Genomic DNA, 20,790 nt, shown 5'->3' on the forward strand with positions numbered 1-20,790 from the left:
CATGAGGCAAGTTTACCGCATTATCGGAAGTCGATTCATCAACATTCGATTTTTTTCGGCCCACCCTAATATACATGCCAGACATAACTCATTTTTCGGTGTTGAAGGATATATTCCTGATAATAATTTTCGAAATATGACCATATATTATTAAATTACTTTTTGAATAGTCGTCATACTTACCATTGGATTATATCTAACAATAATATTATTCGAGGTAAAAGCATATATTTAAAATTACTATTTGAATAGCTCTCGTATTCAAGAAAGATGACAAGAGTGAGAGAAAAAATCGAAGAAAATCCTTGACATTGCAGCCATAGGAAAATTTGCATCTGCGATGAGCTACATATAAAAATCATCAGAATGAAGAATAACGCATGGCATTTGACGTCATGCCTGTGACTTTTTCTGTCTGAGCGAAGCTGTGAGTTTATAAAGAGAGAGAGAAAGAAACATCGTATCTCTCTCCTACAATTGACTAAGGAGAATGTGAGTATGAACGAGTGTAATGAATCCAGGAGTTCATATGATGCATTTCAATGCAAGCAAGTCATGTACTGATTTTTAAGAACGAGTTGAGAATGAATGCAAGACCCTTTGTGTGTATATATTTATGTAACAGCTTTTGAATTTCATTATATTTTCTCTCTTCAATTCGAGACAATCAATCGTATTTTTCTAAATATTCATTTTCCCATGAAAAAAATGCGCTTAAAATGTCATTTAGTGAGAATTCTTTTATATAGTTCATCCATAAAATTAAGATAGATATATGCCTAAGTAATCTGTTCAAAGCTTAATGCTTTTATGGGAGAAGTGCCCATATAGAAAGGTACTGTGATAAAATAATTACGCGATTGTGTTAGTTAAAGCATAATGCTAAATCACGCTAAACAAAACTGTCCTAGAAATAACCTAATCATTCTACTAACATTACAGAATATATATTATAAAAAATGTTAAACATACCTTTCGGCTTCTCTGTTGTTTGCGTGGATTCTTTCCCTTCATCACGATTATGTTCGCCATTTAATTTTAGCCACTCCTGATAGTTAGCGTCAGATGAATCACAAAATGGTACTTTATGAGAAGTATGGAGATAGAGTTTTTCATATGTTCTTCTAGGATATTTGACGGCATCTTCGCCCAGTACAGCACAGTCAGTTTCAGAAGAACATCCATAACATGATCCCTAAAATGACATACATAAAATGACCTTGTAACATTGAATGAGTAAAAGAAATTTCGAAAAGATAATCACTGCATAGTGTAGTTCTAGAATAATATAAGTAATCAAAAAACCACAGAACCAAACCTAAGCAAGGAAAGTCCCAGGAAAACCACTCAACCCTAAGCAAGATGTTGGTGAAAGTTGTCATTGTTCGCATTAACAAAGATATGACTCAAGTAATATTATATTTTAGTTTGTCTCTAGTCCGTGCTTTCTCAAAGTGAAATTTGTAATATTTCAGTTTTTATTCATTGTTTATCCTGACTACAAGTTAATTCCAGAACTCAAGTATCATAAACGGTAACATAAGTGTATTAATATAATTTTAACTTTTAATAGTTAGTATATATATATAATGGAAAATATACTTCCAGTGGAGACATTCACTGGAAAAAATAACCTTGAAAAGCTAGCCTTCCTGAGTGAGGTTTTCCTAGGTTTCCGTGACTCGTACTAGGCAACCCCTGGAGGATTACTAATATAGAAGTCTCAAGATTTTCCTTTCTTTCCTATTCCCCCGCATAGTGTGATCACTGAGGCACGTCATCCTTCAAACCTTGTGAGCTAAAGGCAAGAGATGCAGGTAATGCCAACAACCAAGTATAAGTAAATAAATAAATAAATAAATAAATAAATAAATAAATAAATAAAGATATATTACTAACAATTCTATTAAGTAGATTTAAAGAATATTTGGTTTCTAATATGTATATATTTTGACTTAGAGAAAGCAACTAACATTTAGTAACTTAACTGCAAGATATGTCAAAAGTTTGTAGTTGTAACCCAGGGGAAAGGAAAGCAGGCTTCCCTAGAATAATTTCGACTACTGGTACATTAACGTCACCTGCATTAAATATGGTAGGCCCCTAGTACGTCGGTGGAGAGAATTAAAACCTTCGTTGGATCCGAAGGCGTTAACACTTCATTTATTCCAACGAATGATAGACTACACTCTCATTCACAGACTCCACAGTGTTCAAACGTCCTGAACGATTCTACAACAGATTCACAAATAGTGTTGGTGACTTAAGCGATTCTGTCTCCAGGCTTGAGGTATCAGACAATGAAGCTTCCGATTCTGAGCACACTACCAGCATGCACAACACAATTTTCACGTCAGCTGACCGCGAAGAGAGAGTATTTGTAATTCTGACTCTCTAGTCAAATCTCCACCTCTAAAATGTACGGACACAACTACAATTATCTCACTTATAATAATGTGACTGTCAGTTCAGGTTCGTGAATGAAATAAATTATGAAGATGATGTTGCGTGACTGGATTTTACAACAACAGTCTACACAATTCGAGAATCCTCTCGGGCCCATTCACGTCGTGACTTCTTTTTATTTGTATGAATTGATTACGACTGTTGAAACATTCACTGAGAATTCTGTTCAATGATAGTGAACATGTTACAAGCGACATTATAATTCATCTTTGATGCTTTACGTTACTTTCCAGGGATACTTGGTTAACAAAGTCTAGGTTATCAAGATCTTTACGGAATATTTTGCTACGATAGAGAACTTCAGTTACACTGCGAGAACAAGTTTCAAGGTCATTGGTACCTAGTCATTTGTGACAAAAAAATAATATTATAAGCTGTACTGCTTCAAGAGAAAGTCAAGGGCACTCTACGAGAAAAAAGTTGTTATATAATTTCCATGATTCTTTTAGCAATTGTTACCAAAAGAGAATAACACAACATATCCATGTGTTTAAGTTCATTTTAGATAGCCGTGGCACAACATCTTAAAGTTACAACGCATATTGTCCTGTTCTTGTAAATTCGTACTGTAAAATAATGTCTCAAAACTTCCCCGTTTATAAAAATGCGATCTCACTTAAAGACATGTCTGAACTTTGTTCTATATTAGCATGCGAAATAATATTTGGAAATAATTTCTGAATATCTCTGTTAAAGGGATTGATAAGCATTGAACAACATTCTCTTTATTAGAAAGAACCTCTTCAACAAAAACATAACTTTCCATATAACTTTTTGATTTCTATGCTTAAGTTTTACCAAGATTTTTTCTGACTTCGCAAGTTCCTTTTCATTCACCAACCATTATTCTCACAAACTGTGTAATTATTTGGGAGTCCCGGAAGAGGTGGAAAATCAGTCGAATCATAAGTGATGAAACACATCCCGGTCAAGTAATCTTCGATTCTAGTTTAACTACTTTTAATAACTAAATACCGACCAAAGCTTGCAGATAAGATACTTTTTCTTTGGCCGATAGTTTTAACATTTACTTGCTTATAGTGCCTAATGCAAAACAATGATCCTTCGTGGTCCAATGGCTGAGGCACGTAGTTTTAGGTTCGATTGCAGTGTCATGGGATAATTTATTATTGATCGTTATCAATTAAAACAGTAGGTCCCGACTTCGGAAAATGATATTAAGATACCAAAATAAAAAGCCACCAATTAAAACAAAGTCGTCTTTTGTTGTTTAATTAGAATGGTTGTTCGTTTGAAATTAAAGCTGTCTTTCAGAACCAAGATTATATAAGAGAACGACAAACACTTTGACGTGAGACACAAGTCACATGGACTCAGTACTAATGTCGAAACCTATTCACATACTCGCCAAAAACGTGTACATAAGCCACATAACTAAGAAGCTCAGAGGAAATATATGAAAAGTAGAAAGGATCATACAATAACAGAGAATACATACTAAATATGGTAATATAGGGTGGCACATAACTATATATATATATTACGTTTGACTGACTGTAGTATTTTTAATCCTGACAGAATTTTCGATATGGCAACATTGTGCAGCCTGAGAGTGGGGATAACGGTTACTGGACGTAAACCGATAGTGTATGGCATTTCCAGAGGGACTGAACGATATATTCTCGAACCGTTGGATCGGCTGATGGGTCTATATATAGGCCAATTCGATTTCCCGATTTCCAACCATCTAACTATTTCTTATGGGGTGTTTTAAAGGAAAATTGTATCAGCATCACTAACCCAATTTACCCGTAATTTTACTCTTATGAATAAATGAAGACGTTTAAAATATTTAACGCAATCTTTTTTGACATTACAGTCCCGTTTGTTGAAAATCATTTTTTTCTTACCGATAGATTCTGTAACTGGTTTCATGTTTTCGGCTGCTTTAATGGCCTAGTTTGGAACTGTGAGCGTTTGACGGTGACTCCAGCAAACCCTTTTCGTGATAGAAGTTGGTCTAGTTAGCCTATCTTTAGAATCGATTTGTTTAATGCAACATGCGTGAATAAGAATATATTAATAAAAATGAAGTAAGAATATTTTACTAGTGAACAGAACAAGTTGACGAATATTATATACTAATTTGTTTATTTATTGCAACTAGAAAATTAATAATTGTATGTTAGTTGGGTAGATATTAAAATTGTTCTCTGATTGATTTTCAATAAATAAATTCAATAAATTATTGAAATTCAATAATTTCAATAAACTATATTTGCACAGATACAAGTTTTCTAATGGAATTGCAGGGTTGTCAAATTGCCGTTTCTGTCAATATAAAATTGTACCTTAGAAAAGGATAGACAGAAATAAATAAGAAATCGTATTAGCTACTATAATGAATAACATCTATCAAAGCACAAAAGACATAAACATTAAACAAAAATGGTGCGTGATCTTTAACAATAAATATTATTTTATGTTCTTCATGTTCCTCTTTCGTTTTATCTTTTGTTTGCAATGCTGTAAAGAAGCCACTGCACCATATACAAATATTTTGTCTCGATGTTCATTATCGTCACCCGGAGGGAAGCGTTCATCCACTACCTTTCTACTTTTGAAACTCCAGCCAACTAGTCACAGCCCTACTGTGACGTTCGCAACTGAGAGAGCTTTGCAGAACTTGCAAATCAGCTTCTTATTAATGAATGGCAAATGAGACCTCTCATTTAGCTTCGCCTTCTTTCATGCAGCCAATGTTCGCTGCTCATTTACTACAAAAAGATACAAAGATAGGTATCAGAAGATCCAATATATTTCAATCAAAAATTTTCTTCTAGGTCTTATAAACGGAGAACTTCATTTAGTATAGGCCAAACCCACACTATCACTTAACTCATGATTTCCTTTTGAGTAGAAAATGCGAAAACTCGATATAGAGATCATTCGAAAAATGTGTGGCCCCTGATACAAAATCTAATTATCAGTCAAGATCGCAATATTTTTATCCATTTTTATGGATCATTTATACAATTCTTCTCTATGACAAAGGCTTTTTACTTTCGGCCAAATATTCTGTATTAATGGTTTTTATTCTTCCAATTTAAACTTCTTTAAAATTCTTATTTGCTCTCTTCGCATTTCTAAAACAGGGTCCTTAGGGTTATTTTTAGATATCGCTGAGAATTAAATAGAAATGAGTAGTTGTGTCAACAGTTTTGAAGTGACACATTCGCACTACCACAGTATCTCTATCTTATGTCACTTATTAAAATAACTAACGGTGTATATTGGTTTAGGAACCTAATCGCATATTCCTTTATCTTTTGTATATTTTTGCCAGTTATGAACGTCAAATTCTGAGTCGCGGCGTAATAAGAGTGACACTTCCTATAAAAGCAATGTTTGCCTTTGTTAAGTTCTTACTCAAATAGAGATTCTTTTGTACTTATCTTACAAGCAATGTTTTCTTTCAAAACCAGAGCTCAAAACTTCATTGACACAGAATGAAAGCTACAAAGAAGATAAATTTAAAACTTGAAATATATATTGTAATTTTTCTTTAGGAACACAAATAATATAATAATATTACTACTGTTGTAATAAAAATTTGATACCTGAAAAAACTCCTCTTTGTTATCGCAAACTCTTCCAATGAATGAACAATTCTTTACTTTTAGCGAATGCATGTAATAAGTTACAGCTCTCAAGTGATTACATAGACCTCCACCTTTGCCATCGGCATTTTTAGATAAACTAACTTTCCAGCTTGAGGGACTTTCTTTACAGCCGGGCTGCCGGTTGCCTCCATTTGGATAGAAGTTCAGATCACCCAATCTTCCTGCCGATCCCAACCCTGACAGAAAACAAAGAAAAGATCATATATTTTCTCACACAATTAGTTACAATTTGTAGGTAAACAGAGTAATTATCTTACGGAGAAACAAATATCATTACCTGTGTGTGCGTCGTGGAATTACGTTTACCTGTAATACCTTACAAATCTTGTCGTTTCCCTTATATTAATAACATTATTAAAATACAGAAGTTAATGTATTATCTTACGGAAACGCTCCGACAACTAAGTTTGAGACCTTGCTAAGAAATCATTTATTTGTGCAGTTGGAAATACAGGGTAAGGAAGATGGCGGTGATTCAGAAAACAATCATTAAAGCTTTAAAGTTTAAGTGAAGTACTAAACACTGAATATATATAAAATATATATAATTAATATATGAATATATATAATTAAAGGATAGTAATTTGTATAACTATTTCTTGCAAGATAGATTCCTTTGAGATATAGTTGCTTTCCTCTAATGGGCTCAAAAATTGTTTCGTACAACACCACAGGTGGAAATTTTAAGAATTATTGTGAAATGAAAAAAAAATAATTACTCAATTTTCTCTTCGTTTGCTTTAATATATGGTAATCATTTGGAAGAAAATGTGTGTTTTTACTACAAAAGTTAACAACGTATTATATTTATGGTACCAAAAGATAAATCACAATAAGAAGTTTATTTAAGAAGTACTTTCAAATTACCTAAACCGAAATGACGATTTTTTCATTGATTCGTTTCTAACTTCTACCATAACAATTTGCTAACAAACATCTTATTTGGTACTTCTTATTTAGTAAGATTTCTAATAAAGTATTAAATACAAGGTGGACATAAAGTCTCTCTCTGAAAGCAATCATTATTAACGAGATAACTAAAAATAATAGAATCATGCGGTAGAAAACTTCAAAAAGTTTTTTCTTTTTACCCGATTTAGAGGATTTCCACATGTGGTCCATTAGTTGCCCTCAAGACATCTATGCGGTGACACATGCGAAACTTGAGCGTCGGGACGGTCTTCTTGTGTTAACACATGAAAAATCTGCGTCTTATATAGTATAACTTCAAGCGTTTGTGTATTTTTTAAAACGTAGTTGACTTCAGGATGACCAGTTCATGTGATGCGTAACGCAAGGATTTCCGTGGGATTCGGATTAAAGCAACACGAACAGCTTCTACACGTTTCTCACTAAAACTCGGTCTACCGCCTTCCTATACCATTCCTTTATGCTCTTAACATCTGGTGGCTGCTGTCCATACTCTCTCCTGAATTTTCCTTGAACTGTGACGGGAGGTTTTGTTTCATACCACAACACACACTTGACTTTCTGCTGTGCTGACGACATTTTTAAATAAATAACTGTCGGTCAGCTGCAGTACATGGCAGCACAGGCTGTGGCTAAGTCGTGAAGTATCGTATAAGCGATGTTTCCAGACCGCATGCTTTTATCATATCTATCTTTATGCTTTGATGTCTTGTTATTATTGTTTGTTATCAGGTGCACATGAGTGCATTACTTACAGCTCACCTAAGCGTTTTATCAGAAGGGTTGAAAGCTATGCAATAGTTTTTGAGTGAAGACGTAGTGCATGTAGAATTTCCAAGTTGATCAGCTAACCTTACCAAGTACCAGTATATTGTCAGCCACTTATTTAGCCTTTATATTTGTATCGTATACATTTCATCCTACCTTCTGCAGGAACTACAAGTATATGATCATTTGTTCCAATTCCTTAAAATTAATTGTAAAATAGGGAATCCTATTGTTTTTATTGGAGGCATACGCATCTCTAAACTAAGAGAAAAAGCTCCAATGTAACTAATTCTTCGGAAAAGTGCAATGACCTGAGTATCTTCGCTTCCTACTTTGGCATGTGGTTGATGAATGATGTACACAATAGAAATTGCCGAATACTTGACTTTCAACTAATTAACTTGAAGGAAATAATAGCTATTACAAAATTGCTTGCCTTAGTTATAGAATACAAACATTAAACATCAATAACAAATCTTTTAGTGTACTTATCCTTACCTTAAAATAGTGTCAATAAAAACGCATTCCTTCTTCATTACAATTTTTACAAGTGCAATTTTGAATAGCGACATGCTAAACCGTTCAAAGCTATCTAGGATTGTTTCTACAGTGAGCCAGTAATTGCACTCTCGACTGTTGCACTTCATTTGGGTGGATTTCACTACTTATGCGGGTATCGAAAAGAATAGATAATAACACACTTGCAGTTTATATTTCAAGCCAACAACGACAATTGATAAACTTATGTAATTGTGAAACAGTCATTTGCTGTGCAGTTGATAAACGAAAAAAATATATCAGTTTTAACAATAACACATGATGTTTGGAACGCGTTGTCCAATGACTGTGACATATCAAATATATTATAAATCTCTGAGTGTGTATAATGCATTATTTCACTACATACTACATATGAGACTTAATCAAAGAAAAGACACTGATCACATATGAATTACAAAATGATTTAAATAAATAGTAAGTAACAAATCTGGAAAAAAATAAAGTTAATAAATTTGTAAGCCTTTGTCTCTATTAATAGAAGTACTACAATACGCAGTCATTCCAACACATTTTAATATCTTCATAGGATATCTTGTTTTTATGCTGGCTCATGACAGAAATAGAAATTGATCTTAATCATCGTAGATTTTTGCCATTATTGTCAGGTCAATTGGTGCAACTGAAAAGCTACTATGCCACACGGTCTTCCGCTAAGCTCTTCGTTTTCAAGTACAATTTCTCTGTTTTCATATAGTCCATTAATTGTAGTTGTCTTTGTCCCGTCCCTGTATTTTTTGCGACCATACCCCTAAAACGTCCCTCATGATATACGTAGTTCCTTCTTAGGCAATGTCCCAACAATATTTCTTCCTCTTCTTAATAAAATCTAAAATTGTTCTTTTCTCCCCCACCATTCCTAACACCCTTTGTTCGTTTTCCGCTTGACCCACCTAATTCCCCCTGTTCTTCTCCATACCCGCATTTCGAAAGGTTTCAGTCATTTTTCATCACTTCGGCGTAATTTTCTTCCATCTTCACAATACTTCTTTACTCAACTCTTTATTCAAGGTCCCACATTATAGTATTTTCTACCACTTAAAGCCTTCTTGCACCATTTCTATTCTTGCTTTTATTACAAATTCACACTATCACTAATACCATCACTAATAATATTAACCAGTTATCAAAAATTAGCCACATGTTCCATTTTTGCAATCCTACTTCTATATTTGACACCATATCCTTCGTTCCAATCACCATGGCGTTTGTCTTTCTAACATTTATTTTCATCGCATATTCTTTACAAACCTACTCAAGTTCTTTTAGCATAATATCGATTTTCTCTTCAGAATCTGTATCAAGCGCCATATCATCTGGATATTTTTGACATCGAATCACTCTATATCCTACTGAAATGTCGTCTTCATTTTGTACGCTCATTTTCACTATCTCGTTTAGATAAATATTAAATAATATAGGTGAGAGACAGCATCTCTGTCGAACTTTGTCTCCTGTCTCATTTCCTCTCGCATTTTCCCAGCATCGAGTAAAAGCTACGCCACTCACCTCAACATTCAACACCACTTTTATTAGCTCTGGTGTATCCTTCGTAACGTTTAGATGCAGCTTTTCCCCTTACTCCTCTACATGTCCGGAACGGTTGAAATCGAGTCCTTTAATGGAATTCATTATTCAGAAAAAAACTTCAATTGCGCATAAACTCGTCCACAATTTCGTGTCACATTTGAATCGGTTTCCTCGTAAGATTCTACGAAAAAGCGATTATTAGTTGAGTTAAGCATTTTTTTAAGCAAATTTTCTTGTTTAGGTAACTTTCTTGCAATTATATTTTTCCTTATTATTGTTAACGATTACACCAATCCCCTCTCATTACAAGTGGTTTCATTTATTGAGTCGTAAGAGAATGTAAGACCCATGCAAAAATACGTTAATACCTTAGAAGAAATATCGTTTCCAATTATCTGCTCCAAACTCAATAGTTTCTAACTGTAAACAAAAAATAGGTTACAACATAATACAATTTTACAAACAGGAGACTTGATATAGTGTAAGAAATAGAAGAGCGGTTGAGAATGATAATTTTTAAATTGTTTGTATGCCGTGTGTTCAACGTCCTTGGTGAAGTCATATTCCTTTATATTTGTTATAAGGGCATTATATATATAATGCCCTTAATCTTACATTGAAATGAGAACATTTCCTTGTATAATCATATATCAAATCCTTCATTTTCACTTCAATTAGGAAAGAATATTATACGAATTTTAAACACAAGATGCTGTACCTGAAAACTAAATATAAACTATGTTCCGCTCTTATAGGTATTATTCTCCTCTTCAGTGTGAGAGATCAGAGCCCAAATTTTGGTAGTAGTTCACGTTGTTCCGATTCCACGTCAAGTTGTGTGTAAAAGTTATATATATATATATATATATATATATATATATATATATATAATGCTGTCCAAATGCCCCATATGTCAGTGGCTTTATATCTCGTTGTGTGTGTAATATATTGTTTCACTGCTATACCAGAGTTAGAATATGGTTGGAACATATTTGAATTATCAAATCTGTAGCAATTAAAAAGATAAGTTTTTCAACCATCGTATCCACTCATGGTCCTACTTAATTCCCCAATTTTGTGCATCTCTTCAGTTCTACAGAAGAGAATATATTGCTTATCACATTGAATATGAATTAAAATTTAAGTATGTTTAAAATTCGGAACTGCTGGGATTCCAACTAGCGTTGCTGGGTAGAAACCTAGTACGGGCCCAGGAGTAGAACCATTTATTTACACCAGTCAGTCATTTGATGTTGTACAAAATCTGTTAGCCAGTTGGAAGCTTCTTGCGCCAGACTAAACTTGACACTAAAATCCTATTGATATATGGTGATTAGATGAATCATTATCTCAACTCAGAAATAGGATAACTATACTTCCTTAATGTAGATAATGTTTGCAAACGTTCCCCAAGTTAAGGCTGAAGATTAAGTCTCCGTCCTACAGACAAAGGGCACGCACAAAGAGAACACAGGTTTCACATTTTTTCGTTTGGGACTGCGAGCTGAAAGAATACTACGTTTTTTATAGATAAAGAGAACATAGTGAAAGAAGCTGAGTTTTTCACTAGTTGTAAGTGATCCCGACAACTTGGACTTGGATAATTTGCTATATCTCCAACCAAGACACAATATTCTGTGTTAACAGGAGCCGCGGTGGCTCAGTGGTAGAGCCTTCATCTCTGGTGCTTGGGGTCCCGGGTTCGATACCAGCCCCCACCAAGTGAACTTTGTGGTGAACAAACACCGTATGCGTGTGTTTTCTCGGGATTCTCCCGTTTCCTCCCACTTTCTTCATTCTACAATTGCATTCAATACTCATCATCACCGTCTCCTTTAGCCTAACCGGCATAACCGTGGAAGTAAAACTCAAAGATTTCATTTCATTTTTTCAATATTCTATGTTCACATCAATTATCGTACATCAAATATAAGCTTACGTGTATCAGATTGGATTTCCTTGGCTTGTGTGCCAACACCTACATACAGATTGACAATATTCCGGCGAACAGATATGACATGAAAACTATTGTTTATAACATAAAACATGGAGCAAAGTGTGTTAAGATATGTTAGAATAGTATTTGGTAGGATAAGATTAGTTGGGACGAATAAAATGTAGGGAAGGTATGTATGTAGTCAACAAACCTCCAAGTAAAATATTAACTTAGTGACGTGTAGAAAACACTAATTAACTTGTGCTAGGTTTTCCCTGAAAGCACGAATATTATGTAATTTAGTCAGAACAGGAGCGGAGGACACCAATACCGAGGTGTGGGTTGCATTCGTAGACAGCAAGCACATCAGCGACGGTGGGTATACGTATAAGCGAGTATCGTGAAATACCCCTCAAAATGGTTGCTCATGCAAAACAAAAAATAAAAACAGCAATGTGTGCATAATACGGTAGAATGTCGTAAGTTAGATTAGTAGAATTAGTTTGGTTAGTTTACTGTAGGAAAGTAGGTGAGTAATTTAAGGCAAAGTTGATTATATTAGAAGAGTAGGATTATTTAAATTTAGATATAGTAGACTAGATTGCGTTAGTAAAGTAGGTTTGTATATGATATACTACTAAAGTAAATTATGTTAGACTACGGAACCATGGGCTGGATTATATTAATAAAGTATAATTGGCTAGTAGAATACGCTAGTTATGTTACTGGTAGAATAGGTCAGATTACGTTAGTGCAGTGGGATAAGTTGGATTAGTACGATAGAGTAGGTTAGATTAGGTTAGTACACGTACTATTATGTCTTATTCCTAGATACTTATGTTGTAGGCGTTTCTTACATAGTTCAATATCATGTTAATAGAGTTATTTTCGAGTGTTATTTCTATGGTAATATTTTAGTTAGAGGTTGGTTGTTTGCAGATATATGTTCCTTGAATACGATCTCTTGTGAATTAACACATTTTAGTTCTGAATTTTCCAACAAATGGGCCCATACTACTTGTCTGCACTTTATATTCTATGATTGCTACTTCGTGCAAATATAATTTAGTTTGACGTAAGGAATAACTGTTCTAAATAGTATTTGTATTCTTAAGAGTCTGAGAAAACGGAGACAAGCTTGTGGTACACATAACGAAGTTACCTACCGAGGGCAGTGAGCCGAGCGTTCTTGGAAATCACTTTCGCTTGCAATTGTGCATATACACATAATAAGTCATTTACTGGTAAGTGCTTCCATTACAACTATTACGTAAAATACGATTTATATCACAGAATAATACATTTTCCTCGGTGGGAGCTCATGTGGTTCAGATTCCACGTTAATCTGTAGGTCCACGTCTCATATTGCCTCGCTGCTGAGCGGGACGTAAAACTCAAAATCAACTCAACTCAATAATACATTTTCACAATAACACAAATATATCATTCAGGCACACAAATTAAGTGTGTGAACTCAGAGGGGATAGAAATTCTAAGGATGAATCAAAGAATAAAACTACATACAAATACCTCAATAAGTAAATAGGCACAGTGATAAATAGAGTGTTACATTACATGAATATTTGGAAATTCAGCTTGTATTGGGCTAAACTAAATATTGAAATCAGTATATTGAACTTAAGATGAGGGAGAAAACCTGTTTGTGATTGTTTAGTTAAATTATGAATTATACATATCTAAGTGTTATAAGACTTCCTTACTATGCTAGTCATAAATGTCTGAAGCCTTAGAAAACAGCTATGTTTGTCCATCAGTCTGCCGATCTCCAGTTGTTATAACAGAAACAGTAAAATATAGCTAGGGAACATTTTCTTATACACATTAAATGTCGAATGAATATCTGTCCTTATATCTCTGTTACAACAGAAAGTGGTAGAGATATATCGTTTAGTGTTTAATGTCGATCCCCATAGAATAGAAACGACAAAAGATAGAAAAACGGGTTTCTGATAGAAATTCAATGTCTCTAGATACTTTGTTCTCACTTATGACTTTATTAACAGTAATTGAACACAAGTGTGTTTCGTTTCACGTTGTCAAACTGATGTACTCTTTCAAATGATGGGAACTCAGAATTGGAACCGGAAATAGTAGGTCTATCTCTTCTCGTTGCAATAGGATCATAAGGTAAGAGATAGATCGGTTTTACAGATAATAATTTTGTATTTTATTGTTTCCATATTTTACCGTTTTTTCTCTATGGCGATCATATTTCCGTTTCGCTCCAACTTCTCATTCCGCCAATTCTACCGTCATGCAAATCTTTATACTGCTCGTAGTAGAGCTCAAGGAAATAACATTTCACAATTTCCATCCACCGCCCTTATATCCTTGTTTACTAATTTACCTGTTTTGCTAAGTAAATATTTGTGATGTCCTTCAACATCATCTTCAGCCTCATCTTTCAACCTCATCACACCACCCAATGACATGATAACATTGATAAAATGACATTGATCTAAGTACAAAGAATTTGACAAAAGTAATTCACATCTGGACACTCATTTTGCATCTAATAACCACAACTTGATGAAAATATTGTAATATATTTGTTGCTGTTTGGAACAATTGTCTTTTTATTTGTAAATGTCTCCTTAAATAATATTTTTTGAGGTTAGTCGCATATATCCTACATTTAACCTATAGATAATTTAATTTGTCTAATAATAAAGTGTTAGGGTTTATGAAATTATTTAACTATTAAGACCTAGTACCATGACGCTTTTCCATTTGTCTTTTAAGTAAGGTTCTTTATAATATTTTAACACAAACTTTCTCTCCCGCACTAAGCATTAAATCTTTATTTGTCATCTCAGAGATCCTTTTCCTGATTATAATTACCAATGCTTTAATTATATTATGCATTGTAATTATTCATATATCTCTTTCTCGACTTTTCATCTAAAAAATATAGATCGATTCCTCTCCAACGACTTGTAATGAGTATTCAACGTTTACCCGAAAAAAAATCTAGATAATGTAGATTTAATATCCCAAGAAATTTAGATTATATCGAAGCTCATGAAGATAACAAAATTCACTTCTTCACACTCGGAAAAAACAATTCTGTATAGTGTATCTCAAATTTTTGTAAATTTGTCATGAAGGTTCGACTAAAGTTGCAAAAGAGACGTCTTTATCCGTCTTATATCAAAATTATTGCAAAATGTTTTATAGCGCTCTAATGCATAGGCACAAACCTAATCGAAAAATGTGACAGATGTTAACATAATATATGGATATGAATAACTATTTCACATATTTGCCTGGAATTAACTCTTCAAATTCTTATCAATACAGTTTTCCGTCACCAGTAAGAAATTATATATTTAAATTATTTGAAAAAAAGACCGATCATGGATTTCAATAACACTCGGATGCATGCCCCTTTTTATCCTACATTTTCACATGCGTGGGGTCAATTTGACGGCATGCAATTTTCCACTGAAATAAATAGGGCAGATTATACAGACTAATTTAACTTCAGTTAGTTTAATTTGGTTTTTATCTAGTTAAGTTAAGTTAGGTTGCTTTTAATTAGGTTAGGTTAGAGTAAGTTAGATAAGTTGGAGATAGGTTAGGTTATTATAGATTAGGATATATTAGGCAAACATACAATTCAGATTAACGTGTTTTATTGATTTATCACATATTTCTCACATCTGCTGCAACTTTGTGGTGTCTTTTTGGCATATTCTCTTCTACAGATTTAACATCTTATTCTCTTGTTTGAAGATATATGGACCGATGCCTTACTTTACCTTTTGGCATCGCGAAGTTTCATTGCCTCTATTATTGGTTTCTTCAGGTTCAAACTTTGGCACCTCAACGCCATGAGACGAAGAAACAGTTCGTTCGCCAACTCAGTTAGAAACACACGGCGTTTGTAACTGATGCCTGAACAGTAGTCGGGATGTTGTGATAAGTAGCATGTATACGTATTGAGAGCAGCTATATTAATTACATTATAGAAGAGGGCCAATGGTGAGAGACGTGTATCTTTGAACCAATTTACCCATGGCGTAACTCCACTATTTGGTTGGTTGTAAACTTTATGATTTCTGGCTTCTTCTTGGAATCCTCACCGTCAACACCTGTGTCATCGTGCATGGCGCTTCGTAAAATAACATTCTTGTTTTTTTTCGACACGTAGCTTACTAGGGTCACATCTTGATAGAATTCGAATTGAAATGTGCAAAGCTTTCTGGTCTTGATATTGATCAGATCCGATGGAATTTTACGTTTTTTTTTCTTAATTGTGCCAATAATAGTTACCTTCTGTACCAAGAGTTCCTTAGGTAAATCATGACTTGTGAAAAACTGATCAGTGTGATATTTCTCCAGGACTTCTACAGTTTGTAGCACAATGTACTCAAAACGTTGCTGGCGAGGTTTGTTTCAACTGGTTCCCCTTGCTGTCGTCCCAAATACATTAAACCGTTTTTGGCGTAAAAGTTCCCAGCATCAGACAACCTGAATTCCGTAATGCCTAATTTACCTGATTTACGTGGCATGTAGTGCACAAACTTGCATCTCCCACGGAAAGGTACTAACTATTCGCCAATAGTGGGCAAAAGGCCGGGAGCAATGACTTTTCGACAGTTTTCAATGAAAAGTGAAAAGATATATCTAAATGCAGCCATGTGATCAGTTTCCAGGCCCAAAGCGCGAGTACGCTTGTCATCGAACCGAAGCAACCTTCTAATGTCTTCGAAATGGTTCAGCCAAAATTGTTTTGTACTAGAATTTTGCAAATTTACTGAGAAAATGTTCGCGAATAGGAACATCTCATCTCCTCTCAGTACAACGATAATGCGAATGAAAGCCTGAAGTTCTTCCAGTGTTAGGTCAGTTCACTTTTTCCCAGATATCACTGCAACTCTTCTCTCTAAATCCGTACAATGCATAATTTCCTTCAAAATGTTACAGGAAATGTACAAATAAAAGGCATTTTTGTGTGACGTTAAGACTATGGAACGCTGGAGACCTTGTGCTTCTCGTACGATGTTGTACGAAGCAGTCTTGTAAGTGTATGATGGCTTGCTTTTTCACTCAATTCCGTTCTTTGAAATCATATCGAAGAGCGCTTGCCAATCCCTTGCACTTGCATCCTCACCTTCATCATCTTAATTACTAATAGATTTCAAAATCACTGTTGACATTTGTGGTGGACAAACACCGCGTGCATGGGTTTCCTGGTTGTTCTCCTGTTTCCTCCCACTTTCTTTATTCCACCAGTTTTTCATTCATTTCTCATTATCACAGTCTCCTTTAGCCTAGCCGGCATAACCATGATATGTAAAACTCAAAGATTTCATTTCATTTTTTCATTTCAAAATCACTGCATTCGTTCGGATTTTCTTCCTCTTCTGAAACACAATCATCTTCGTCAAATCTGTCCACTTAACTGGCAACAGCATCATCATTATCTTCCAGCACTTCGCTCATTTCATTCGAAGATAACCCTCTTCTTGTCATTATTGTCTACGTCATCATCAATCTAATAAATAGGATTTGTATAGGTACATACCACCAATGAACACTTGTCAAAACTATAATACACGTCCTCGCAGATTCAGTCTGCAAATGTTTTCTTAACACAAAGAAATGTGAGATGGGAATGCTGAGAAAATTCTGACCGACTTTACACGCCGTCTTTCATACAACAATTAGTTGCAGTGTAGTCAGGTTAGAGAGGGGAAAAATACTTCACAGTAAGGTAAAACAGTTTCATTCGCAACAATTCTTTACTCTAATAGATGTGCATAGATATACGAACAAAATGAAATACTGTCAATTAATTTTGTAGAATGTATCAATGGATCAAGATATAGATATATGAAGCCCTACGCAGAGTCGTTCTGACGCGTGATTAGTTCCATACTTAAGAGTTCGACTAACATAAGTTTGCTGCAGTAGTGAGGTCTTTAGTATGACCCTAATGATACGTCAAAACGGCTCTGCATAAGGCAAATGGAGATAATTCTCCATGCTCCTCTTGATGCACTCTCTTTTTCACTTATGGAAATAAACCTTCTTCCGCATGCGCTCCTGGTAATAAGACAGAAGTGTGTAAGGTTGAACATGAAACAGTGTGTTACTTTATGAGCACTTTACAAGAGCACGAAGTTTCTTTCGAAAGAAAATAACATAGGGAAAGCCAAACATATTCAGATATCCAGCTTTACAGATCACCCCTTGCGCTCCCGATAATTCGCACACTGACTTGAAGTCATTGTCTTAACTTTGAGTATAGTTGAACACTATACGAAGGGAAATTAAGGAAGAACAAGTAACAATAATAATTATAACTTACAAAATATTCTTATATTTTTCTGTAACAAAAGCATCATCCTTAGATGTTATAAAACGTCAAAATATCGTATTGATTTTGATATTTCATGGCAATACTAGGGAATAAATATAAGATGGGGTCAAAATGCTCCACAAATGCATTCCAGGGTTAAAATAGATTGCAACATTTTATGAGAATGTTAGTAATTTTAGAGATGAATACTACCCTAGCCATCGCAATATTCAGTAAACATCAACCAAACGTTGGTGCCGTGTGGTTCAAAAATTACAGAAATTATAGTAAATTTATTTCCATAATATTTATATAATTCTCTTCAACCTTCTTGAACGAAGTCTTCTTGGCTGTTCTTTCATACTCATTTCTTTTAAGTCAATACTATCTTTTAGTCGCTTTTTAATAGTTTTTAGTTGTTCTATCTTTTCTTTAATAACATGACAGTTAGATTTGCTTACAACAGATTAAACAAAATTACATAATCTCCAGTCTATGTTTTTCATATATTTGATGCTATTGAGTAGATAAAATTTGTATATAAATATACACGTTGCGTCATTTGCGCGCAAAGCAAAAGAAAGAAAAAATAAAAAAAACGTTGCTCTTGACAAGCGTATACATGATCATGCAAGAAGGCCTGTGCTGTGTGTGCCATTGAAACTGGAGCACAAACGTGCACGTTACACATGGTGTCAGGAACATGTTGCATGGGGGAACACCAGTGGGGGCGTGTCATATTCTCCGATGAGTCGAGGTTCAGCCTGTCGTCTTATTCTGGTTGAACTTTAGTGTGGAGAGAGCCAGGAACACGCTATCATCCAAACTTCATTGCTGAATGGCCGTCCTATGGCGGTGGTTCCATTATGGTGTGGAGTGGAATTATGCTGGATGGGAAAATGGACCTCCATATTGTGTAGCATGGCACTTTGACAGCACAACGGTACCGGGATGAAATTCTCAATACACATGTGCGCAATTTCCGCGGAGCATTTGGCCCAGACTTCCTATTCATGGATGACAATGCCCGCCCACACCGTGCACATCTTGTGTCCGAGTATCTGGAGTGCAAAAACATTACGCGTGTTGCATGGATTGCATATTCGGCGGACTTGAAACCGATCGAGCATGTATGGGATGCTCTTAGGCGGGGAATAGCGCAGCGCAGTCCACCATCATGCACTCTCCCTGATCTGCAAAGAGCTCTCCTCGAGGAGTGGCGCCATCTGCCGCAAGACTTGATCAACACTCTGATTTGCAGCATGGAGGCCAGATGTCGTGCCTGTATAGCTGTTCGTGGTGGTCACAAGCCATATTGACTGCCTATGCCCTCGCAGAATCCAGCTTCACCTGTTGAGGTATCGTTGTGCTGAAGTTTTTGGTCACTCTGTACATCCTAACTTATTGTTCGTCTTCACTTGTGTTGCATTGTGCATCTGGACCCTCTGGTTGTTCATTATACTTGGTTCAGTGTTCGTGTCGTTGTATTTTCTGCCACTTTCTTCGAGTTGTTTAAGTTTTGTGGAGCAGTGTACATAATTTATTTCCATACCTTTGTCACAAACAAAAATTAGGAAGTTTGGAGTTATAATAGATAAAATTGAAATGCCTGGAATAGCGTCAACTGAAGTTGGAATTATAAAAGTTTCTAAACTTGGTGCTTAATATTTAAAACAATTTGGTTTGGACGGATGGTAAGTTAGGATTGAAGATGACTTTTCTATTCTATTTCCATTAACGCCGATACTCGGTTTCTTTACTGATTGAAACCGATGATATGGAAACGAAGATTGAGAATAACATTTACTGAAGAAACTGGAATAATGATGTTTTGTATAAATGGATGAAAAGGATAAAAAACTAAGTTCGTCGAGAGCAATTATTCCAATGTCATGCAAGATGTTCTTCTTCTTCATCCTTGAAGATTACTGCCCGAGAGGGCCTATTAATATTACATATTGTTGCAAACTGACAGCCCATTACGTTGTGAGTGCCTAACATTACTTTATAGTGTTCAATCGTGTGCATACTAGTAGGGTAAGTCTGCCGCAATTGGAATAAAAAAATGCGAAAGATTAGGACGTACATGAACAGGAAAATTCTAACGAGGAACTTAAACGTCTAAATGATAAAGATAATAGTCATGAGAGGAGAAAATAAGCTAGAATGCTACGTAGTTATTAAACTTGAATGTAATTTATGGTTTTCCTGTATTTCAAATTTGCAGCCTCCTAAAGTAATGTGTAAATATAAAATATAGAACTCACAATCATCACTTTCCACCTATAATTTAGTAGTGTAAGATTTTAAAAGTACACCAATATTCTAAAAGGGATTGTTTAAATAACACCAATTTTACAAGTTGGGTCTCTTTCTGACTCCATGGGTCTCTTTCTTACTTGATAAACAGATTGTTTGATCGTTTTGGAAAATAGATTATTATTATTATTATTATTATTATTATTATTATTATTATTATTATTATTATTATTATTATTAAAAGTAGTAGTAGTAGTAGTAGTAGTGGTAGTAGTAGCAGTAGCAGCAGCAGTAGTAGTAGTAGTAGTATTTTGAATCTCATCAAAATATAATAAAATCGTTGATTTCGAAAACCGGTCATCTCCATCGAA

The 20,790-nt window shown here is 34.7% G+C and overlaps 1 protein-coding gene across 1 annotated transcript in view; it reads right to left on the bottom strand.

Moving 5' to 3' along the window:
• The window catches only part of LOC145667498 (pancreatic triacylglycerol lipase-like), a 256,451-nt gene that overhangs the window by 67,613 nt on the left and 168,048 nt on the right, over positions 1-20,790 (bottom strand). The window contains exons 8-9 of the mRNA XM_081734975.1: positions 6,048-6,286; positions 973-1,195 (exon numbers count right to left, since the gene is read on the bottom strand). Coding sequence (XP_081591101.1) covers positions 973-1,195; positions 6,048-6,286 — 462 coding nt within the window. The remainder of the gene's footprint in view (positions 1-972; positions 1,196-6,047; positions 6,287-20,790) is intronic.

Source organism: Thermobia domestica, chromosome 13, assembly GCF_964235325.1.
Source record: "Thermobia domestica chromosome 13, izTheDome1.hap1.1, whole genome shotgun sequence".
Classification (NCBI taxonomy): domain Eukaryota; kingdom Metazoa; phylum Arthropoda; class Insecta; order Zygentoma; family Lepismatidae; genus Thermobia; species Thermobia domestica.